Source organism: Saccopteryx leptura, chromosome 5 (assembly GCF_036850995.1).
Source record: "Saccopteryx leptura isolate mSacLep1 chromosome 5, mSacLep1_pri_phased_curated, whole genome shotgun sequence".
Taxonomy (NCBI): Eukaryota; Metazoa; Chordata; class Mammalia; order Chiroptera; family Emballonuridae; genus Saccopteryx; species Saccopteryx leptura.
Window position 1 is genome coordinate 165,637,981 of NC_089507.1, and position 26,133 is coordinate 165,664,113.

Genomic DNA, 26,133 nt, shown 5'->3' on the forward strand with positions numbered 1-26,133 from the left:
ATAACAAACAATGTTTTTTATCTGTATTTTAATTTTTAACATTATAGTCAATGCTAGCCTGACCAGGTGGTGGCGCAGTGGATAGAACATCAGACTGGGATGTTGAGGACCAAGGTTCGAGACCCCGAGGTCGCCAGCTTGAGCGCGGGCTCATCTGGTTTGAACAAAGCTCACCAGCTTGGACCCAAGGTCGCTGGCTTGAGAAAGGGGTCATTCAGTCTGCTGTAGCCCCCGGTCAAGGCACATATGAGTAATCAGTCAATGAACTAAGGAACCGCAACAAAAAATTGATGTTTCTCATCTCTCTCCCTTCCTGTCTATCCCTATCTGTCCCTCTCCCTGACTCTCTCTGTCTCTGCTACAAAAAAAAAGATAGTCAGTGCTAGAAAACATAATGCTGTATACCACTAGCGAATGGATTATATACTTATGTTATGTATCATAACTAACAAAAACCAGTATCTTCAGACTTAATCATCATTGCCCTCTCAAAATTATTTTAAAAACCAGCCATGGGTTAAGTGTTTCATGAGCAGACAGCTGCCCACACTGACAGTTATCTCCCAAGAGTTTTCCTCTGCAGAGATCTCAGGGAAGTTTTTTATTTTTATTTTTTTATTTTATTTTTTAATGGGGTGACATCAATAAATCAGGATACATATATTCAAAGATAACATGTCCAGGTTATCTTGTCGTTCAATGATGTTGCATACCCATCACCCAAAGTCAGATTGTCCTCTGTCACTTTCTATCTAGTTTTCTTTGTGCCCCTCCCCTCCCTCTTTCCCTTTCCCTCTCCCCCCTCCCCCTGTAACCACCACACTCTTATCAATGTCTCTTAGTCTCACTTTTATGTCCCACCTACGTATGGAATAATGCAGTTCCTGTTTTTTTCTGATTTATTTATTTCACTTCGTATAATGTTATCAAGATCCCACCATTTTGCTGTAAATGATCCGATGTCATCATTTCTTATGGCTGAGTAGTATTCCATAGTGTATATGTGGTATATGTGCCACATCTTCTTTATCCAGTCATCTATTGACAGGCTTTTTGGTTGTTTCTATGTCCTGGCCACTGTGAACAATGCTACAATGAATATGGGGCTGCATGTGTCTTTACGTATCAATGTTTCTGAGTTTTTGGGGTATATACCCAGTAGAGGGATTGCTGGGTCATAAGGTAGTTCTATTTTCAGTTTTTTGAGGAACCACCATTCTTTCTTCCATAATGGTTGTACTACTTTACATTCCCACCAACAGTGAATGAGGGGTCCTTTTTCTCCACAGCCTCTCCAACATTTGCTATTACCTGTCTTGTTAATAATAGCTAATCTAACAGGTGTGAGGTGGTATCTCATTGCAGTTTTGATTTGCATTTCTCTAATAACTAAAGAACATGAGCATCTTTTCATATATCTGTTGGCCATTTGTATTTCTTCCTGGGAGAAGTGTCTGTTCGTGTCCTCTTCCCATTTTTTTATTGGATTGTTTGTTTGTTTGTTGTTGAGTTTTATGAGTTCTTTGTATATTTTGGATATTAGGCCCTTATCTGAGCTGTTGTTTGAAAATATCATTTCCCATTTAGTTGGCTGTCTGTTTATTTTGTTATCAGTTTCTCTTGCTGAGCAAAAACTTCTTAGTCTGATGTAGTCCCATTCATTAATTTTTGCCTTCACTTCTCTTGCCTGTGGAGTCAAATTCATAAAATGCTCTTTAAAACCCAGGTCCATGAGTTGAGTACCTATGTCTTCTTCTATGTACTTAATTGTTTCAGGTCTTATGTTTAGATCTTTGATCCATTTTGAGTTAATTTTAGTACAGGGGGACAAACTGTAGTCCAGTTTCATTTTTTGCATGTGGCTTTCCAGTTTTCCCAGCACCATTTATTGAAGAGGCTTTCTTTTCTCCATTGTGTGTTGTTGGCCCCTTTATCAAAAATTATTTGACCATATATATGTGGTTTTATTTCTGGAATTTCTATTCTGTTCCATTGGTCTGAGTGTCTACTTTTCTGCCAATACCATGCTGTTTTGATTGTCGTGGCCCTATAATATAGTTTGAAGTCAGGTATTCTAATGCCTCCAACTTCATTCTTTTTCTTTAGGATTGCTTTAGCTATTCGGGGTTTTTTATAGTTCCATATAAATCTGATGATTTTTTGTTCCATTTCTTCAAAAAATGTCATTGGAATTTTGATGGGAGTTGCATTAAATTTGTATATTGCTTTGGGTAATATGGCCATTTTGATTATATTTATTCTTCCTAACCAAGAACAAGGAATATTCTTCCATCTCATTATATCTTTTTCGATTTCCCTTAACAATGCTTTGTAGTTTTCATTACATAGGTCCTTTACATTCTTTGTTATGTTTATTCCTAGGTATTTTATTTTTTTTTTGTTGCAATCGTGAAAGGGATTATTCTTTTGAGTTTGTTCTCAAATGTTTCACTGTTGGCATATAGAAAGGCTATTGACTTCTGTATGTTAATTTTGTATCCTGCGACCTTACTATATTGGTCAGGGAAGTTTTAGGAAAATGAAATTGAGGACAAACTGTAGATGTTTATATAAAACATTTAAAATAGAAAAATGCATACATAGTAATAAATGAAGCTAAGTTATATAATAAACTCCTACTTATTTAGGATATAAAACAAATAAAAAGGTAAGGAGAATTTAAATGTATATATTCCATGAAAGGAAATAGCAGATAACAAGGATTTCTTTTTTCTCCAAAATTACTTATAGATTATTCCTCTGGTCACCAGAGATTAATTCCATCACTTAAACCTTATACATTTATGTTACTTCACCATGATAATTGGTGTTTGTAATAATGGCCTTGAATTATTTTATGGTCCTGGAATAGTTTCAAAATCTTCAAAGAAAGATTACAGCATTATAAATGTCTATGCAATAACTTGCTCTTCTCAGTACAGTAGATTCATTTCTTGCTATGTGTGATGCTTACAATGAGTTGATCTCACTTATATGTAAACCATGTGCCCTATTCTTCCTGTGTGAAGCAAAATGAAAGGACCAAGTGAATTAAAGGTGAAAAAAATACATAGGCAGGCTCCTTAACTGCAGGGGTGTGTACAGAAGTTCTCTGACCTTTTCTATATGATGTAAACAGCCAAGAAATTAGATGATCATTTCTTCAAACTTTTACTCATCTGTAAAGTTTTCATTCCTGTGGCAATTAAGAAGTGTAACTTCCTTCAAATGAAAAACATGGAGGTGATGTTTTACTGCCTTTTTCTATACCTGTAGCATCTTGCTCGTGAAGCCTGTATGAAGCAGTGATATCTGACCAAAGGTTATCCACTCTGTACTCTTCTTCCTAATTCTAACCTGTCTGCCATCTGAAGAATGTCTAAGGAAAGCAGGAGAGTGGTGTCAGGGATTCTGTTCTTAGGTTCCTTGCCCTTTCACTGTGGAAGGAAATTTCTAGTAAGGAGCTTAGAAGCTTGGACTGCTTCTCTTAAAATGTAATCCCAATTTCCTCTGAGAATTCTTTCTTCTTGGTAAACTTTGTTGATAATTAAGAACACAACTCTTCAGAAATGGACACTGAAGCTTCATTAATAGATATAGACTGTTCATGTCCTTACCATGGGATTTGGTGAGGCAGTGGAAGTAGAGATGGATGAATACACAGATGGGCAAACAAACAGATGACTGGCATTGGTGACTAGAGAGCTGTGAACTACCCAAGGCTCAAAAGTCTTTAAAGAAATGAGACCAATGTCAAGGCAAGAGTTCACTGGGAGGTACTCACCCTTCTATGAACACCTCTGCCTCAGACCAGTCTGAATTGAATCCTTTTGATCCTGCCATTTTACAGGGGGTTTTTTTGTTGTTGGTTTTTTAGGTGAGAGGAAGGGAGACAGTGAGACAGACTACCACATGTGCCCTGACCAAGATCCACCAGGCAACCCCCATCTAGGGCTGATGCTTGAAAACTGAGCTACTTTTAGTGCCTAAGGCTGATGTGCCTCAGCGCTTGGGGCCACACACAAACCAATCGAGCCACTGATTGTGGGAGAAGATGAGAGAGAGAGAAGGAGGAGGGGAAGACAAGCAGGTGGTTGCTTCTCCTGTGTGCCCTGACTGGGGATTGAACCTGGGACATCCATATGCCAGGTCAGCACTCTATCCACTGAGTCACCAGCCAGGGTCACCATTTTGGAGTTTTAATCCTGTTTATTCATATTGTCTGACCCTACTCCTGCCTGAACCATGGTATTCAGTACCAATTGTCCTCTTTCAGAACAGAACTGATTTCTATTTTAGTATTATATTTAATTTGTATTTATTTATTACCGTATTTCCCCATGTATAAGACACACCTTTTTTGAAAAATTTAGAGTCTAAAAACTGGGTGTGTCTTATACAGTGGTTGTAGAAGTGTGGCATTTCAAATGCCATAGATGGAACTGAGGATGAGGCAATATATGAAGAAAGTGATTTATCAACAGACACAGATGAGGACAAGCTAATGGATGGGAGTTTTGACAGTGATGAGGAGTTGTATGAGTTTTATGATGAATAAAACTTGAGTTCAATAACTTTATGTAATACATATTTTTTCAATTTTCAGACTCCAAAATTAAGGTGCATCTTATACATGGGAGCATCTTATACATAGGGAAATATGGTAGATTTAATTTGAACACCTGAACCATGATGTTCAGTACACACCAGTTAGTTGTCCTGCTTCAAAACAGAACTGATTTGTATTTAAGTATTATATTTAATTTATAATTAATCATCTATTACTATTTCTCATATTCTTTTCTTCAGGAGACAAAAACAATGTTTTGTTACAAAGTGAACCTCTCTTTTATGTTAAAGTTTCCATGGGAGTTTACAACAGAGGTAAAAATTCTTTTGCATGTGTTATTTGTAAAATAAGGTAGAAGATACAAAGACCATCAAGTTAGCCTGACCAGGCAGTGGCACAGTAGATAGAGCATCAGACTGAGATGCAGGTTTGAAACCTCCAGGTCTCTGGGTTGAGTACAGGCTCTTCTGGCTTGAGCCATAGTCTCACCAACTTGAGCACAGGGTTGCGGGTTTGAGCGTGGGATCATAGACATGACCCCATGGTCGCTGGCTTGAGGACAGAGGTCACTAGCTTGAGCAAGGGGTCACTGGCTCAGCTGGAGTCCCCCTGCCCCAGTCAAGGCACATATGAGAAAGCAATTAATGAACAACTAAATGATACAACTATGAATTAATGCTTCTCATCTCTCTTTTTTCCTGCTGTCTGTCCCTGTCTGTCCCTCTCTCTGTCTCTGTCTCTTTCTCTCTCTAAAAAAAGAACCCATCAAGTTAAAACAATGTGTTTTTGTTGAATCTATAAGCTTAAATCCAAATACATATTTATCATGTTCAGTATAATAAAAATAGAAAAATTATTTTGTTAATTTTTATGTGACTTAAAATAAGTTTGGTGGCCTTAATATTAACCATAAATTATTCAAATGTATTCTAGAACTATTAATGTTGTTTTAAAGGAAGTATATTAGTTTAAATGAACAGTTTTACATGATAATCAAAAGTAAAAAGTAATGAAGCAGTGTGGTTTTCAAAGACATAATTGAAATTGAGGGTCCCCTATGAAATAGCCACAAAAAAGGGAAAATGTCATAAGATATTTGCATCTTTATAATAAATAGAAAGATGATATAAAATGATGGTTCTAAAATTTAAGTAATTATTCCTGTCTCCTGGGCATAAAACCTTTGCATCTTTAAAAACTTTTTATTATGTTGTGTCTGATAGTCATAAATAATGTATGTCAAGTAATATTTAAGCACTAAGGTGAACAAAAAAAAATGAACATCATGAAGCAACCACCCAAATGAAGAATTAGTACATTATTAAAACTGTTGCCTCTACCTACATTCCATTCTCATACTCCTGTCATCACTGTCCCAGAGACAACCATTGTCCTTAATCCGGGATATTATTGGCTCACTGTCCCCACATACACAGGTATGTTTTATTTCTCCTGAATACGTAGCTACGAATGGAAAGAATTAACTTTTGTCTTTTGTGTAAGGGAGGGAACTGATTTCATTTTCCCCCATGTGAATAACTGGCTGTGTAGCACAGTTTTTAGACTGGTCCATCATCCACCCTCTGGACTGCAGTGCCAGCTCTGCCCTACGTGAGCCTGTTTCTAAGCTCTCCCTTATTTCCCTTTGTCAAGTGTTTCTATTATGCTGGCAATTTTCAACCCATGTGCTGTAAGAATTTTTAAAACAAACGATACCTGACTGTTTATTCAGAGGCACTGACCTCTTTTCTCTTGGATTGTCAAATAAAAAAAAAATGACAACAGCCAACACAATAATAGCCGTCTCTTGTGAATGCCCTGCCTTGAACCATAAATATACAGGGTGGGGAAAAAGTAGGTTTACAGTTGTTTGTATGGAAAATAATACAATAATATATGATAATGCGTGAATAAACTCCATACTTTATGTACTCACAACTGTGAACCTACTTTTGTCCCACTCTGTATAGTTCATGTGATAGAGTTGCATCTTATTGGTCACATCACATAATAAGGTAGCATCTGACTGGTTAATTCTTGGTATCAGAAATTTTTATATACAAGTCCAGGCACCTGATTTTTTAAAAATCACTTTGAAACAAAAAGGGTAGGTAATTACTATTATTATTTTTTGTAAGTCAATCAAAACTATAATCCATTTATATATGCCATGAGATTTAAAAGGTTGTTAATCGCTGCTCTATGATAATATTACACTATATTAATTTTAGTAACATTATTTTAGGTCCTAATATGTGGTATGGAATGCCACACCACCTGTCTCTCTTTAGGAATATCATAGTACTGTGTTCATCCTTGTACATTATAGATTAAGCTTGTCAACTTTCTTGAAAGCTAGTGTTGAAATTTTCATTGAACTTGCATTGATTGATGCTGTCAATCAATTTGGGGAGAGCTCATGGAGAGACTTTCCATCACAATGATATATCTCTCAGTTATTTAGATATTCTTTGATGTCTTTCAAAAAGGCTTATAGAGTTTTGCACGTCTTTTGATAGACAGTTCTGTGAATCCTATATTTGTTACAGTTGTAAATGGTGGTTTATAATTTTCTTTTTGCTGGTGAATAAAAATTACAAATGATTTTTTAACATTAATCTTTTATTCAGAACCTTTTAAAAAACTCTATTATTGCTAATAACTTGTACATTCATTTTGCATTTTCTCTGATGACAATCCTAATATCCATGAATAAAGACAGTTTTGTTTTAATTTTGTTTGGTTGTAAGGTTATGAATACAAGTAGTGATAGTAGACATTCTTTTCTTCTTGGTTTTAAAAAGACTATTTTCAAAACTTCATGATAAAGAATGAATAAAAAATGCTGAGTTTTTGGTAACTACCTTTTATCTAGTTAAGAATATCTCCTCTGTTCCCTATTTTGTTAGGAGTTTCTGTCATGGAACTTTATCAAATGTTTTTCTGTGTATTATGATAATCGTAAGACATTTTTCTATTAATACTTTAATGGAGTAAATCACATTATAAGTTATTTTCTAACATTACACCAATCTTATGTCCTTTCCAGTTCTTTCATGATGTATTATCATTGGATTCAATTTGCTAATAATTGTTGAGGTTGACCTGATATTTTTCTTTTTTGAAATGTTTTTTAATTGATGTTATGCTAGCTTCATATGTTGAGTTGCTGAATAAGCTGTTTTCTATTCTCTGAGAGAGTTAGTATCAGAGTGAGTTATTTTTTTCTTAAATACTTGAAGCTGGCCAATAAAGCCATCTGGGCTGAATATTTCACTTCTGGAAAGATTTTTGACTACTACTTAAATTATTCTAATGGTTATAAGATGACTCATATTTTCTAATTTTTTCTGGTCAGTTTTGATAGATTTTTATAGCTTAGAGATTTTTCTTTCCATTTAAATTAGATATTTACAGATGATGTGATGTAGAATTGTGCGCCTGAAATGTGTGTATTTTGTGAACCAGTGTCACCCCAATAATTTCTTAAATTAGATCTTTATCAGCATGTATAGATTTTTTTATTTTTGTATTTTTCTGAAGTGACAAGCGGGGAGGTAGAGAGACTCCCACATGCACCCGACCAGGATTCACCTGGCATGCCCACCAGGGGGCGATGCTCTGCCCATCTGGTACTCGGCTCTGTTGCATCCAGAGCTATTCTAGCGCTTGAGGCAAAGGCCATGGAGCCATCCTCAGCACCCGGGCCATCTTTGCTCCAATGGAGCCTTGGCTGCAGAAGGGGAAGAGAGAGACAGAGAGAAAGGAGAGGGGGAGGGGTGGAGAAGCAGATGGGCGCTTCTCCTGTGTGCCCTGGCTGGGAATCGAACCTGGGACTTCCACACACCGGGCCAATGCTCTACCACTGAGCCAGCCGGCCAGGGCCCAGCATTTTTAGATTTTTGTAACTGTTAAACTGCCTTGTATTCTTTGCAACTTTGTGATCACATATTTGTATATTTTATTGGACTTGTTTGCTAATAATTTATTTAGGATTTTTATGTCTGTTTCACGAGTAAGTCGGCTTATAACTTTTATTTCCCATTTCTTTCATCCTTTACTATCAATAGTATAACTTCTAAAATAGTCTTAGTGTATTTATATTTCTCTGTTATTTGGAAAAGTTTCTAAAAGACTAGAATTATCTATTTCTTAGAATTACTATCTCTTTCGGAACTCACCTATAAAATTATCTGATTTTAGTGTTAACTTTGTGGGAATATTTTTAACTTTTTTTTTTTTTTTGTATTTTTCTGAAGTTGGAAACGGAGAAGCAGTCAGACAGACTCCCGCATGCACCCAACTGGGATCCACCCAGCACGCCCACCAGGGGGCGATGCTCTGCCCATCTGGGGCATCACTCTGTTGCAACCAGAGCCATTCTAGTGCCTGAGGCAGAGGCCACAGAGCCATCCTCAGCGCCAACTTTGCTCCAATGGAGCCTTGGCTGTGGGAGGGGAAGAGAGAGACAGAGAGGAAGAAGAGGGGGAAGGGTGGAGAAGTAGATGGGCACTTCTTCTGTGTGCCCTGGCTGGGAATCGAACCTGGGACTCCTGCATGCCAGGCTGACGCTCTACCACTGAGCCAACCAGCCAGGGCCAACTATTTTTTATATTTCTTCCATTTCTTTATATATTTATTTTGACATTTTATGTTTTTATTGGGATCTATTTCAACTAGGTTTCCAACTATTGGCATAATATTTTTAGGGTACTATCTTATCTTTTTAATCTGTGACTGATATGTAGTATGTTCTTTTAAATTTTTATTAGTTATTATACTATTTGTCTAGATAATATTGCCATAAGTTTATTTTCATTTCTAATATTGTTAACTTGTGCTTTCTTTGTTTTCATCATCAGTCTGACTAGAAATTGTTCTGTATTACCAATATCACCTACTTTACTAAAAATTAGCTTTAAAAACACGTAAGTAGCATGTTAAGGCTACATATTTTCTTGCTTTGGCTTCATCCTCCCAGATTTGATAAGTAGTAGTTTTATTATCAATCATTCCTAAGAATTTTTATTTAAATTGTTATGAATTTATTTTTGATTGGGAAATACGTTAATGTCAATCAGAACTTGAAAGTCACAAAATTAGATATAGCAAAATAGCTCTCATTGTGATGAGAACAACTTCGTTCTTCTGAGTTGATGCCTAGGCATTTTATAGCATGACTCTGCTCACACTCAGAGTCCAGACACTTACACAAGAACTTGGGTTTAGGATTCCCACTGTAAGTACCTGCTTTGCTTTTTGTTTTTGTTTTTGTTTTTTGGGTTTTTTTTTTTTTGTATTTTTCTGAAGCTGGAAATGGGGAGAGACAGTTAGACAGACTCCCGCATGCGCCCGACCGGGATCCACCCGGCACGCCTACCAGGGAGTGATGCTCTGCCCCTCCGGGGCGTCATTCTGTTGCGACCAGAGCCACTCTAGTGCCTGGGGCAGAGGCCAGGAGCCATCCCCAACGCCCGGGCCATCCTTGCTCCAGTGGAGCCTCGGCTGCAGGAGGGGAAGAGAGAGACAGAGAGGAAGGAGAGGGGGAGGGGTGGAGAAGCAGATGGGTGCTTCTCTTGTGTGCCCTGGCCGGGAATCGAACCCGGGACTTCTGCCTGCCAGGCTGATGCTCTACCACTGAGCCAACCGGCCAGGGCTCCTGCTTTGCTTTTTATGTTTTTTTTTTTTAAATAACCATTTAAGCTGGGGTACATTTACACAATGGAATACTACTCAGGTGTAAAAAGAAAAAAAAGTAAATCTTACCTTTTGCAATGGCAGGGATGGGCCTAGAGAGCATTATGCTAAGTGAAATAAGCCAGAGAAAGACAAGCACCCTATGATTTCACTCATATGTTGAATCTAATGAACAAAACAAACTAACAAATAAAATAGAGGCAGATTCATAGGTACAGAGAACAAACTGACGGCTCTCAGAGGGGAGGGGTTTAACGGGACTGGGTGAGATAGGTAAGGGATTAAACAAAGAAGAAAACCTGCTAGACACAGACAACAATATGGCAATTACCAGAGGGAAAGGAAAGTAGGGGCAGGTAGAGGAAGGTATGGGGGATAAATAGTGATTGAGGGAGACATGACTTGCGGTGGTGAACACACAATACAATCTACAGATGATCTATTATAGAATTGTGTACCTGAAACGTATATAATTTTATTAATCAATGTCACCTCAATACATTCAATAAAAATTTAAAATAAATAATAAAGTGAATCTCTTGTAGACAGCAAAAAAAAAAAAAATCATTTACAATTTTTACACATACCAGACACAAACACAAAATAAATAAAATAAAATAACCATTTAGAGTTAAGCCCATGAAAAGTCAGTGACCTTAGTTTTTACCTATCCTCTTTCTGTTCAGAGATCTTTAAAATATCATACATTTAGTTGTCATGTCTCCTTAGTCCCTGCTTTGCTGTGATAGTTATCCAGATTTTTATTATTATTGTTGTTATTATTATGAAGTGAGAGGCAGGGAGGCAGAGAGACAGACTCGGCACGTGCCCCAACCAGGATCTAATCACCATCACCAGAGCTAATGGTGATGCTCTGCCCATCTGGGGCTGCTGCTCTGTTGCTTAGCAACTGAGCTATTTTAGTTCCTGAGGCAAGGCCATGGTGCCATCCTCAATGCCCAGGGCCAACTTGCTCAAACCATTCTATCCATGGCTGTGGGAGGAGAAGAGAGAGAGGTGGGAGGTGGAGAAGCAGATGGTTGCTTCTCCTTGTGTGCCCTGACCAGGAATTGAACTTGGGACTTCTACACACCAGGCTGACACTCTACTGCTGAGCAGGCCAGGGCCAGATTTTTCTTATTTTTGATGAGCTTGACAGTTTTGAGGAGTAGTACTTAGGAATTTGTAAAATTTTCTATTGTAATTTGGAATTCTTCTGGAAGAAGAATTTGCCCCTTCTCCCCCATTTATTAATTTATTTAAAGATTTACATCAGTATGTATTCCTGGATATTTTATTTTATTCTTTGGGATATAGTTCAGTACTTTTTTCTAAAATTGTTGCAGCTTTGGCAATTGGAACTCTTTCCGTTGACCCGTTGTCTCTTTGCTATGCCTTTGTCAGCGAACACTTCCTTACAGTGAGCACAACGTGTTCCGGCTCCTCTCATGTATTTTCTGCCCACCTGGAATCAGTCACTTGTCCCAGGACCACTCATTTCTTTTACTGGAGAATGGGGCTAGAAACAAAAATCTGGGTACCTGTTGTTACTGGGATGTCATTTCCTAAATGTATCTGTGTTTCCCCTACTTTGTGTGCTTTATTAGAGTGTTTTATGAAAGAATGTTTTGACCCCTAGAAACATAACTGTTGTTACTGCCTAAGTCTATCTACTCTTAGAATGTTTCTCATCTATTTCAGAATGTGATTAAGTTGACCATATTCTCTCTTATTATACCCAAATATTGAGTTCAGAGGGGAGAAATCATAAACCAATAAGTAGAAGGCAAGAGACTTTGTTTTCAAAATAATTGGTCCATAGCTGTGTATCACTCTACAGCTATCAATATATCTATTAATCTTTCACCTCAGTTTTATGAGTATTTACCTTTTACATAAAGTCTTCTCTCACATTCCCTTGGGATGCTCTATTTTAAATCAGCTTTTATAGACAGACAGGATAAAAATGGAGCACCCTGTGGGCTCCAGTCCCCAGGCCTTACATCAAGCCCTTTTCCCTCCTCCAACATAAGTGTACTTAACCAGCCTTCTGTAACTCATGTGTCTTCCAATCTAGTGTAGATAAGAAACAGGGTCAATAGTTGAGCTAGTTTGTCCTGACCACAACCCAAAATAAGGAAAAGCTTTGTATATTAATAATGTTTATCATATTGAGTTACTGTAAAGATTACATGAAGTAGTGATGCCCTTTCAAATACTCCAAATGCTAGCAATTAATTGTTTATCATGTAAAAATTGTTAAATTGTTACTATTTTAATAGAGTGAATACAGGTTTTTTTTCTGAAAATGAAGTATTCATTTATTGTAGGTATTTTGATTATGAAAGCAACTTCTCATCATTTAGTTTTGTATTCCTCTTGTAACTTTACCATTACTGTCACTGTTGGCTTTTCTGGTTTCCAGTCAGGGAAACACTGGTTTATGCAGTGCTTGTCATAAGTACATCATACATAAAACAATGATGACATTTCATGAAATGTGTTCATAATGAATGCTGAGACAATAATCATAATCATAGGACCCTTAGCCTCCTGTCCATCTGCTCATGTGGCAGACTAGGTACCTGATAAACTTTCTCTCAGGAAACAACTAAGATGGCTAGATTTAAAAAAAAAAAAATTTTTTTTTTCATTTTTCCGAAGCTGGAAACAGGGAGGCAGTCAGACAGACTCCCGCATGTGCCTGATCGGGATCCACCCGGCATGCCCACCAGGGGGCGATGCTCTGCCCATCCGAGGCATCACTCTGTTGAGACCAGAGCCAGTCTAGCGCCTGAGGCAGAGGCCACAGAGCCATCCCCAGCGCCGGGCCATCTTTGCTCCAATGGAGCCTCGCTGCGGGAGGGGAAGAGAGAGACAGAGAGGAAGGAGAGGGGGAGGGGTGGAGAAACAAATGGGCGCCTCTCCTGTGTGCCCCGGCCGGGAATCGAACCCGGGAACCCTGCACACTGGGCCAACGCTCTACCGCTGAGCCAACTGGCCAGGGCCAAAAAAAAAATTATTTTTTTAAGTGGCAGGAGGGAAGGGAGATAGATAGTGAGACAGACTCCCACATGCACCCCAACTGATATCCACTTGGCAACTCAGTCTGGGGCTGAAGTCTGGGGCCGATGCTCAAATCAACTGAGTTATTCTCAGCGCCTGAGGCTGACACTTGAACCAACCAAGCTATCCTCAGTATCCAAGGCCATGCTCGACAACCAAGCCACTGGCTGTGAGAGGGGAAGATGGAGAGAAGGGGAAAAGGGGGGGGAGAGAAGCAGATATCACTTCTCCTGTGTGCCCTGACCGGGGCTCAAACCTGGGACATCCATATGCTAGGCCGATACTCTATCCACTGTGCCACCAGCCATTGCCTAGATTAAAAAAAAAAATTAAAGAACACTTTTAGCACTAATAGAAAATATAGTGCTTCACTTCTAAACCAGAAAGGAAAAGAAAGTTGAAGAAGGAAATAAAATATATTTGTTTACAATGAAAAAGGCAAAAAAGGCAAAAAATAAAAATATATAAATAAGCCTGACCTGTGGTGGCGCAGTGGATAAAGCGTCGACCTGGAATGCTGAGGTCGCCGGTTCAAAACCCTGGGCTTGCCTGGTCAAGGCACATATGGGAGTTGATGCTTCCAGCTCCTCCCCCTGTTCTCTCTCTCTCTCTCTCTCTCTCTCTCTCTCTCTCCCCCCTCTCTCTAATAAAAATGAATAAATAAAATCTAAAAAAGTAAATAAATAAAATATATATATAAGGCAAATGGCACAAAATAAGGGAAACAATAAAGTCAAATATGTCAGAGGCCCTGGCCAGTTGGCTCAGTGGTAGAGCATCGGCCTGGCTTGCAGGAGTCCTGGGTTTGATTCCCAGCCAGGGCACACAGGAGAGGCACCCATCTGCTTCTCTACCCCTCCCCCTCTCCTTCCTCTCTCTCTCTCTTCCCCTCCCGCAGCCAAGGCTCCACTGGGGCAGTTTGCCCAGGCACTGAGGATGGCTCTGTGGCCTCTGCCTCAGGAGCTAGAATGGCTCTGATTGCGGCAAAGAGACGCCCCAAGATGGGTAGAGCATCACCCCCTGGTGGGCATGCCGGTGGATCCCGGTCGGGCGCATGCGGGAGTCTGTCTGACTGCCTCCCCGTTTCCAACTTCAGGAAAAAAAAAAAATGTCAGCATATACAAACTAATCATCTAAATTGGACTACCCACTCCATTTAAAAGACAAAATGTTATTAGATTCTAAAAAGAATATTCAAAATATATATGCTATTTGTAAGGTAAATACCTAAAACTTGTGGATGCATGAGGATCTATGTTCTAAATTGATTGGTACCCTGACCTCCCCCAAATTTCAAATTCACCCAATCTGTAAATGTGACCTTATCTGGAAGAAGGTTCTTTGCAGATGGAAGCAAGTTGAAATAAGGTCACGCTGGATTTGGGTGGGCCCTAAACTAAATCAAAGATGACCAACAGTCCTGATAAGAGGGAAATTTGGACACAGACACAGAAAACGCCAGGAGAATATGGAAGCAGAGATGGGAGAGATGTATATACCAACCAAGGAATGCCAGGGACTGCCAGCAATCCCAGAGGAAGGAGAGGCAGGGACAGATGCTCCCTCATGCCTCCAGAGAACCAACCTGCCAGCACCCTGATTTTAGACGCTAACCTCTGAAACAGTGAGAGAGTGAACGACTGTTCTAAGCAACCCACTTTGTGGTACTTTGTTATGACAGCCCTAGAAAACTAACATACCCCATATGTTTGAGAATTAAAAAACATACTTCTAAATGATTCATGAGCCAAAAAAATAATAATGGAAGTTCTTAAATGTTTTGAACAAAATGGTAATGAAAATGCCACATACCTAAACCTAAGTGATTAAATGTAAGCAATAATTAGAGGGGTATTTATAGTCTTAAATTTATAAATCAAAAAAGAACAAAGAATAAAAATAAATACATTAAATACCCCAAAATAAGACATTAAAAGAAGGGAAATGAAACAAACCCAAGAATGTAGAACAAAGGATATAAGAAATAAGAACCGAAATTAATGAGATTAAAAACAAAAATACAATAGCAAGTAATAGATTGAAGCTCATTGTTGAATTTTTGAAAAAGTTGCAGAATAATACATGTATAATCCATTTACATAGATAAACAAGTGAAGCTAAATATGGTGTAAATAGTAAAATGTCCTAGGCAGTATTTGTGTCTGAGCTAGGTTGGAAGGGCCTGGAATTGGAGAATGAGAGAAGGCAGGAAGGAAAGGAGGAAGGAAGAAAGGAAGGAAGGAAGGGAGGGAGGGAGGGAGGAAGGAAGGAAGGAAAGAAAGAAGGAAGGAAAAGAAGAGAAGGAAGGGGACAGGGAGGGAGGGAGAAAGAAAGAAGTGGATATTTTTGTATCTTTTTTAGTCTTTTTCAATTCTTTTATGACTTCCCCATTCATAGCCGCTGCATATTTTTTTTCTTCCAAACAAGGTGATTGCTGACATGGAGGCCCAAGTCCACAAGCTGAGGGAAGAGCTGATCAGCGTGAACTCTCAGCGGAAGCAGCAGCTGGTGGAGCTCGGTCTGCTCAGGGAGGAGGAGAAGCAGAGGGCCGTGAGGGACCACGAGAACGCGGTCAGCAGGCTGAAGGCCGAGTCGGAAAAGATGAAGCTAGAACTGAAAAAGACGCATGCAGCCGAGACAGAGATGACACTGGAGAAGGTAAGACATCCACCTCACAGTGACAGACAGTTGAAACCCATGTTTGCAATCCATGTCTGCCACCCTTACATTTAATCTCCGGAAAGTGGAGGATGTTGAGTTCCTCTTCAAATTTATAAACTGTTCAAATGAGCAGTTTTAAGTATGTTGCTGTATGTCTAAGCGCCACTGAAATAAAATGGGGAGTTTTCTTTTTTGTTGGAGGGAATGGTATAGATGATCTCATTCTGTATTGAGTAAATACACATTGTGATAAGACAATGTTATAATATTGTGAAATGTTGTACTGGTTAGGAATACTGGGGCTGTAGACCTAAATTAGGTAAAGACTAAGTTTCAGATCTTTTCTAGACTATCAATTATTTCTATATTTTGCAGTTTTTGTAACTGTATAATATGACACATTTTCCCAGATTGATATTTCAGATTAAGAAAAGTTTCTTTAAAATTATATATATACCATATTTCTTGCTCCATAAGACATATGTGACCATAAGACACTCATAGGGTTTTAAGGAGGAAAATTAAAAAAAAAACCTGAACCAAATGGTATGTTAAAATATTTAATAAAATACTGTATTTTTTGCTCCATGGGCATTTTCCCCTTCAATTTTGGGGGGAAACGGTGCATCTTATGGAGCGAAAAATATGGTGTATATATAATATTTCTTTGTGACAGAGACAGAGAGAGAGTCAGAGAGAGTGAGAGATAGGGACAGACAGACAGGAAGGGAGAGAGATGAGAAGCATCAGTGCTTCATTGTGGTTCCTTAGTTGTTCACTGATTGCTTTCTCATATGTGCCTTGACCTGGGGCTATAGCAGAGCTAGTAACCCCTTGCTCAAGCCAGCGACCTTGGGCTCAAGCCAGTGACCATGGGGTCATGTCTATGATCCCATGCTCAAGCCAGCAACTCTGCACTCAAGCCGGTGACCTCAGGGTTTCGAACATGGGTCCTTTGCATCCCAGTCCAATGCTCACTGTGCCACCACCTGGTCAGGCTATAATTATATATTTTTGAAATGAATGTCAATATAATGTTCTCATATTTGGGGTTGACTTATATTCCAGGAACAATTTTAAATATTCTTTCTTTTGATGTTTTGGACAAATGTAAATATTTTAATTGGGTAGTAAATGTGAATTGTTCTTAAGTATAACAAATGTAAGTTGCCCCTTGAGTTTTATAAGACCTATCTATATCTTGGGATAAAGAACATTGAAAAGTGTAATTGAAGAATCTTCTAATTCTGTTTAATTTTTCCTCTCTTCTTCATCTTGAAGTAATTTTAAACTTTCATCGCATGTACTTCACCATTTTAGGCACTACTCCATTGATGTTACATGGGTCAGATACTAAGGTGCTACTTGATAACACCTAAATGATCTGAGAGTCAGACTTCAGCCAGCTGTGCCCTTGGCAGCTCAGCTCTGAACCCAGAAATATCCAGGAAAAGGGCTCTAAAGAGGTGGGAGGGAGCCTGGCTTCTTGAAGGAGCAGCAAGGAGACGAATGTGGCTGGAAATGGTGCTGGGGATGAGGGGGAGGGTGAGGAGGAGAGGTTAGGGAAGGAACCTCAGAGGGGGACTAGGCCCTGGAGGTATGTCTAGGCTTTTGAAAGGGCTTGGCTTTGACTTGGGGAGTAGAGGAGGCTTGACAAGTTTTGAGCAGAAGAGTGACATGATCTGACTCATGTTTGAATAGGAACTCTGCCTGCTAGTGCTGAGAATAGACTGCTTTAAGAAAGGAAGTGGGAAGACTGTTCAAAGGCTATTGCAAGAATTTAGACAAGAGATGGTAGAGGCTTGTTCCCCAGGCAGTAGCTGTGAAGGCGGTAAAAACGGATCGGATATGGGTAACGTTGTGCAGGTCGAGCTGGCTGGTTCTCTTGTTGGTCCAGACACAGAGATGGAAAGGAGCAGTGGGAGAGGGCAGTCAAGAGTTTGCGAGGTGACTTCCTGGAGCCAGTAGACAAGGGGAACCTCCCTCTGCCAACAGGAGGAGGACAACGAGAGCAGGTTGGGCCATTCTGGACAGGGAAGCTTTGATACATCCCAGTGAGGAGGTTAGTGAGAATTCTGCCAGAGCGGTACAAAATGACAGTGGTCTGGTGCTAACATATGTAAGTTTCAGGAAGTAAGGATATTTGCTTATATGGAATAGTTTTAGTCCTCTGACAACAGCAAATAAAAGAGAGACCAGTGGAGAGTGAGAATAGTGTTGTGCTTACTTTTCTGGAAACTCCTCCACTCCCTCCCTGGACCTCAGTCCTGTCCGCCACCAGTCGGAGGATTTCCCAGTAAAGGTTCTTACCTGGCACCAGTACCAGCACAACTCGACGTAAGAACAGTGGACTGCCAAAGCCAGCCTCCTAACACGATTTTCTTGCATTATATAATCACATTTTTAATGTTTCTTTTTAAAGGATGAAATATCTCAGGTATAGGTTTACATGTATTACTAATTGACAATTTACAGATAATAAAAAGTATTAGAAACCCTGGGTAATTCATTTGGCAAACATTTCTGGAAGATTTTCTGAATCGGAAAGGCATTATCCCAGGCACTGTGCGAACACACAGAGTAAAAGCCAAAAAAGGCACTGTCTTCAAGGAGATGCTAAAAAATGGTGACTGCAGGATGCACGTGCGCACACACACACAATTGTAATGTGAGGCAGAGTATGCATTGGGGGGAATTACTTTCTATTAAGGCAGTCTCTTGTAGAAGAGACTAAGTAGAGGAGAGATTAAGTAGAAGAGATGTCTCTTGACTTAAACCTAAGCAACATGTGGGATTTCCACTGGTGATATACAAGATGGCCTAAGAGCCAAAGGAGTCGCTGCAGCAGGAGCGAGCCCACCGCATGCGCATGTGGCATAGAGGTGAGTCAGGGAGGTGGCTTGTGGTCAGGCTGCAAGGCGGCAGGTTGATTCCCAGCCTTCAGAGCTGCCATGAGCATTTTAGTTTCACTGGGTAAACAGGGAGAAGCTGCTGAAGACTTTTAGGCAATGAAGTGTCAATAGCCAAGTGATTATTAGGAAGATCTGTCAGTGTTGGCAAAATGCCATAGGCGTAGAAGTGGTTGGTGAGGACTGAACTAATCCAGGTGACAGTTTCCTGGGGACAAGTGAGAGGTAGGTGAAGGCAGTGAGAATATAGCAGTGACAGTGGGCCAGTGGAGGCGTGCCTGAGACTCATCTCAGAGACAGCACTGGTCAGAATGGTTAAGTGTCATCAACCCATAACACGTTGGGGATGTAGGAGGACTTTCTGGTTTGGGAGGGAAACGATGAATTCAGTTATAAATACATTGAGTTGGAAGTGCCGTCGCGGAGCCAGCTGGGTGAGCATTCACTGTGAAGGAACGTTTGTAGTTAACCAGGAGCGAAGGCAGGACTGGTCAAAGCAACCTCATGATCCACCCCGAGAGGGGCGTGCTCAGGAGGGAGCGAAGACCTTCAGTGAGATTTGGGGAGGAAACAGTCCAGGAAGGGTCAGCAAGGTAAGAGGAATATGAGAAGAATGTGTTTTCATGGAAAGGAAGGAAGAGAATATTTAGAAAGGAGGATTGTCAAGAATGTGACAGAAAATCAGGAGGAATAAGGGTGGAGGAAAGGTCACAGGGTTTGAAACTGAGAAGTCACTGATGATCTTGGACAGAGCACTGAAAATGATAGTATGGACAGAAACACGCTTGCAAAAGATAAGTGAGCGAGGAGCGAGGGGGTGGGGATTTGTGAATGCTCTATTGTTTTTGGAAAATCTGATATTAAAAGGAAGGTGGTGTCCGAAAGAGCAGCCGGAGTTAAGGAGACTATATTTTTAGGCTGAAAATGTCTTGAAATACAGAAGGAACTGACGGAGAGGAAGAGCTCAGCAATGCAGAGAACCATAGATGCTTGAGATCTTGTGATCTGAAAGATGAGAGTTCGAAGGAACTTCCCAGCCAAGCCCACCCTGCCCCTTGGCCAAGAGGACCCAGCTGTAGAAGACATTGGTCTGTTTCTGGAACGCGCCTCGCTCTCTGCTGTCTCCAGGTCTTTGTACTGCCACCCCTCTGCCTAGAATGTTCTTCTTTATTACGTTCTTATGGCTACCCATCCCTCCTCATCAGGGCACTCCTCAGTATTCTTCTCTGACCTCTCTTTCTCAAGTCCTGCCTACTTCCACTTCTTACCTTTTCCCATTGTCTTCAAAGCTCAGGTCACTATCTGAAATCATCTGTTAATCTTTTCGCTTGTTTATTTTCTGTTTACCCCCTTGGAACATAAGCTTCGTTAGCAGGGCCTTGTCTATCTTGTTCATTTCTGTACTGCTAGTATCTAGAAAACTCAGCACCTGTTAACACCACAGTATGAGCCTAGAAGGATGGAATGTTCCTGAACTGAGAACACAAGTCATCCAGGAAGCTAGAAGTGGGGTTTTAGCATAGCAACTTGAACTGACATGGGTCAGGTTCATCAGAATGCAGGGGTTTGGCAGAGCGGGCTTGGGAATGGGGGACGGCCCCATGCGGGCTGCTGGTACTGCTCTGAGTCTTGTCGTGCTGCATCGGGGTAATGAGCCCTCCCCAAAGCCCATATGATAAAATGACAACTGCTGGCCTCTGGATACGAAGATTAATTTGTATTTCTGATTGATACATGTTTTTACTTCACTAGTAAAAGGAGTTGAGCCATTTTGAAATGCAGTGAAGAACTAGACTGTGGGATCCCTGAGAGCAGTTTTTGTTAAATATCATTTCTAATGCTCCAGTATGAAGTGTGGTGCTGGGTTCGAAGTGGGCCTTTACAAAGGCTAGGTGAGGGACCAGAAGAATGGCGATGAGCTGAGAAATTCACTACAGCCATGTGAATGGTGTACAAATAAGTAAAAAATTGTTAGACTTACCCAATTTGATTTCAATCCATTCTAAATACTTTAAGTAGGATAAACTATATCTTTATATTCAAGTATCTTTGTTTTTTAGTGTTGTAATTTTCTCCATATTAATACATTAAACACATAGCATAAATCCTTTTTCAGATAGGGTTTGAATCTTTAGTACACCAACTAGACATTTAAGTTCTTATTATAAAAGTTTGAATTAACACTAATATGGTGGTAGGTAATTCTGTTTCTAGACTTTTGTTATTGGGCATGTTACTTGAATTCTTCTTATATATTATAAAAAGCTTAATGTTTTAGCATGTTTAAATAAATCTGAAAGTTAAAGTACTATATTTGCTAACAGTTCAAAATCTAGTCAGAATCAAGAGATTTAGAAATTAATTTTCTATTATTAAGGATAAAATTGAGGTTCAAAGAGGAGAAGAAAATAACCCCAGAATGATAAATAGTCTAAATGTAACACCCCCATGGGTCTGGGCTGTTTCCATAGCACTTCCAATGTTAATTTGTAGAGGAATTTCTAAGTCACATCCTCTGCAGCTTCCGTCCGTGGCGAGTTAGACCTCAGTAATGTCTTCAGTGGCTTTGAGTTGAGGGGAACATGAAGTAACCTCCACAAGGTCAAAATTCTTGAAGTAGAGAATACAGGAGAGTGAATGATTGACATTTGCAACATTAAAGCTGCTTTTCTAGTCTTTTAAAATCTTTTCAGACCGTATTGAAACAAAGGCCATAATATATGAACCTTTGAAAAATTAAAGAACATTACTAAGTGATGGGAATGGGTAGTTTTCAGAAGACTGATAAAAACTTTAGTACTATATTTAAAATTTATCTTTGTTTAAGAAGCCTATTCAGCTATTTTAAAAGTGACTTTTCCTGAAATAGAAGATAGTTTAGAAAACATGGCAAACAGAGAAGAGTATAAAATTTCCTGTTGTTGCCATCTCCCAGAGAAAGCCAGTAGTACTAATTTGGCTTGTAGGTAACATAGCTATGTTAACTGAGATCATATTAACCAAACTGTTGTATATTTTACTTTTTTAAAAAAGTTATGCTAATAATATTCCAATGTCATTTGAAATTCTTTGAAAATATAGTTTTCATTGTTTCATGATATTCCATTTTATGAATGTAGCATAATTTATTGAGATAGTCCTTTATTTTTAAGAGTGAAGTTGAATATTTATAATATATTTGTTATTCTCATTTCATTTTCTGGAAGTTCCAGTTCACGTTCTTGGTCAGTTTCTCTTCTGTTAGAGTCCTCATGTTTTTCTCATTACCTTTATATAAACTTATTTTATATTTGGAGTGATAAAACTTTTTATCTTTGTGGCAAATATCTTTTGTATTTGCCTTTTTATCATTTTATTTTATGATAAAAAAAATTGTTTGCATTTAGTGTAATCTGTCCATTATTTCCTTTATCAATTCTTTATTATAAGTGGTAGTTTTAAGCTTCACAATTTAATATTTAACACCATATGAATATATCAAACATTTACTACACTGTACTAAGTAAAGAGCTCTTATGAAATTGTCATAGCATTTAGCAGGTTGGGTTTCTGATCTATAATTTTAATGGTATCTGAAGGATTAGACTGGAATTCTGCCAGCCTGAAGTCATTTAAAAAAAAGGCTTTGAGCAACAATTCAGCATCTTTTTCAAATTTAAGAAAAGCTCCATATGGCATAATTATTCAAAGCTAAGGTCAGAGAAACTACTTAAACCTTTGAAATTTATAATTAAAAGATTAATATTAACTTATGAAGACATTGTCATTTTGGCTTAAAATGGATTTTTAATCTCAATTCTGTTCCTTTTACTTTGATCTTTTCCCTGATTCTTTCCTTTGTAAAAATATAAAATTTTGTATCCTTAAAAATTTTAAATGTTATCCTCAAACAGTTTAGATGTATAAAAAATTGATTGGCAAACAGCATCCAGTATGATTTTTACAATATCTGCAAATATAGATGAACTTCAAATTGTCATTTTCTGAGACTCAGAGACATGGACAAGAGTGTGGGGGTTACAGGGCGGGGGGTGGGGGGGAGGAGAGGGAGGGGGTTGGGGGAGGGGAGGGGCACAAAGAAAACCAGTTAGAAGGTGATGGAAGACAATTGGACTTTGGGTGATGGGAATGCAGCATAATCAAATGTCAAAATAACCTGGAGATGTTTTCTCTGAATATATGTACCCGGATTTATCAATGTCACCCCATTAAAATTAATAATAATAAAAATTATCATTTTCCTCTGAGTGTGTAAGCCACAGCTTGATATAATGAACTAGAATGGTACCTCTAAACATAAAAATAAATTAATTTCCAATAGAAAAAACATGCCCAAATGACAACTTGGAGGACTTTGGGTGTGGCACAGAGTTTAATACCAAGGAGTGGTATGATCCAACTTAGCCTTGAAAGGATCATTCCAGTTGTGTGAAAACAAAGGTAGGAAACCCCAGAAGGGCATTGCATCATCTGAGTGAGAGATGGTGGTGGCTTAGATCAGAATGGCACCAGGGAAGGTAGTCAGTTTCTGAGTATGTTTTAAAGTTGGAGCCAGCATGGCTTTCTGATGGGTTTGACATAGGGTGTGAGACCAGGAAAATGGAAGCCACAGAGAAGCTCACACACAAGGGGAATAGGAAAATGTGCCAGTTCATTTCTCTGGGGGATGGGATTATATTGTGTATGACTTTTATATTGTATCATTCAGTCTGTTCTAAATGTTTTGCATTTTAACCACTTTGTAAGCTATACAGTAATGTACCAAAGTCACCATCCAGTTTTATTGTTGACCTGTTCTTCTACCCCTGGGGCATCTTCAACCAGCTTCCCCTTTTCTGTCCCTGGAGGACCAGAGTCACAAAGAAAGGGGTGTACTCGCCCTTGGGCTGTACATTAGGTAACATCAGGGCCTCAGAAACTGAGCAGTATGATTGTGATGTCACTTGCCCCAGCTTACCCCTACCTGAGAGTTTGGGGGGTTCTCAAAGACCCTGTCTCCAGGCCCTTGCCCTCTTTCTGGCTGGGCAGGGAGGCTGTGCCCTCATTAGCCTCAGAGAGAGGCGGAGGCTCTGGCTGGCTGCAGCCTGCTGAGGGCTCTTACCTTGGCTTCTGCAGTCTTAATGGGGGCCACCAGAAATGTGGACCCCTCTGACTATAGACTATTCATCTCCCAATGAGAGCCAAGCGCCGGGCCTGATGGGAATGAAAGGAGAAAACAGGACTGACCCTGAGAAGCAGCAGGCTGGGAGTGTGCGGCCCCTGAGGGACACAGGACCATCTGGCCTCAGAGAAAAGAAGGTAGGACTGCGACAACCTCAGTGTTCCTGAGACAGGTTCTTTCTACCGATCAGACCTCATCACTGGGCTTGGCTAGGCACTGTGACATAAGAACAGCCTGTCCCTCAGAGAGATTTCTTTAATGGGTCAGGGATAATGGAACAAACGCAACTGTGATTACATTGAACTGAAATTAGAGTCATTGTCTAGATCTGTTGGTCAGCGTGCCCTGAGCAACACCCAGGAAGGTGTCTGGAAATATGTGGGGAGGAGTAGGATCAGGCAGAACCTTCTGGACAAGACTGATTATAAGCTAATGGCATTTCCCTCCCTTGTTTAAAAGCCATTGCTCATGACAGATGGAAATGATCACAGCTCCTTAGCTTTCTGGTCAAGGATTTGCATAATTCCATTTTTTCTCTTCTACTTTTCCTTTCTTTTTTTTCTTCTTATTTAATTAATATTTTAGTGTACATTTTAGTGCTATTAAGTATATTTAAAATGTTGGGCAACCATCACCACCATCCACCTACAGAACTTTCTTCATCTTACAGAACCTAAACTGTCCTCATTAAACACTAAGTCCCTGTTTCCTCCTCCTCCCTGCTACTTTCTGTTGCTACGCATTTGACTCCTTGAAGGACCTCATATGAGTGGAATCAAGCAGTATTTGTCTTTTTGTGACTGGATTATTTCACTGAGCATAATGTCTCTGAGGTTTGTCTATGTTGTAGCCTGTGTCAGAATTTCCTTTTCTAAAAAAGGCTGAATAATATTTTATTGTATGTATAGGAGACATTTTATTTATCCATGCATCCCATCAATGGACACTTGGTTGGCTTCTCCCTTTTGGCTACTGTGAGTAATGCAGATATAGTGTAAATACAGGTGTACACATAGCTGTTTGAGCTCCTGTTTTATACCCAGAAGTAGGATTGCTAGGTCATCTGGTAATCCTATTTTTACTTTTTTTGAGAAACCTGCCTTATGTTTTCCATGCTGCTATACCATTTATAAGGTTCCAATTTCTCCATATCATCACCAATTGTTTTTGCTTTGTTTTGTTATTATAGTAACCATCATATGAAGTGGTATCTTCTACCTTTCTTGACTGTCTCCCCACCACAGATACAGTCTGTGTGTGCCATCTCCAGGTGACACCTTTTCCATCTACAGGCCGTAAACATGTTCCCTTCACGGCTTCATGTGTTTTCCCCTCTGCCTGGAAGACCTGGTGAGCTTGTCATCCTCACTGACAAGTATTAGCTGGCCTGGCGTGGCCCTCCCACACCAGCTCAGACGAAGTCATGCTCTTTACTGTGCTCCTGTGACTCATTCTTCTCTTTTTAAACATTTTTTTACTCAGATACAATTTACGTCTAGATTTTGTATAATTCTGTAAAATTTGACAAACTGTCACCACAATCAAGACCAAGAAATGTTCCATCACTGCAAATATGTCAACCGTGTTTTCTTCCCCTTGCACTGCTCCTGGTAACCACTCCTGTGACCACTTTCAGTGATTACAGAGCTGCCTTTTTTGGGATATATACTAAATGAATCATTCGGTTTATTACCTTGTAAGTCTGGTTTCTTTCCCTTAGCATAACACATTTGAAATTAATTCATTGATTGTACATCAGTAGTCCATTCTTTTTATTGCTAATATTTTATCCACTCTTCGGTTGGAAATATTTGGAATATTTTGGGTTGTTATACATTCATATAAAGACTTTGCATGAACATAAATTTTTTATTTCACTTGGATAAATAGCAAGGAGTGAGATTACCAAATTGTATATTAAATAGATTTTTAACTTTATTAAAAATTGCCAGACTTTTTCCAAAGTGGCTATGTCATATTGCATTCCCATCAGTAATATATGAGTCCCAGTTGCTCTGTATCCTCATTAACACTTGATATTGTTGAGTTTTATATTATTTTAGCCATCC

At 39.3% G+C, this 26,133-nt stretch overlaps 1 protein-coding gene across 3 annotated transcripts in view; it reads left to right on the forward strand.

Annotated features, from left to right (window-relative positions):
* The window catches only part of CEP112 (centrosomal protein 112), a 423,550-nt gene that overhangs the window by 249,650 nt on the left and 147,767 nt on the right, over positions 1-26,133 (forward strand). For all 3 annotated transcript variants that reach the window (XM_066386628.1, XM_066386631.1, XM_066386629.1), the window contains exon 21: positions 15,761-15,991. In XM_066386628.1, coding sequence (XP_066242725.1) covers positions 15,761-15,991 — 231 coding nt within the window. The remainder of the gene's footprint in view (positions 1-15,760; positions 15,992-26,133) is intronic.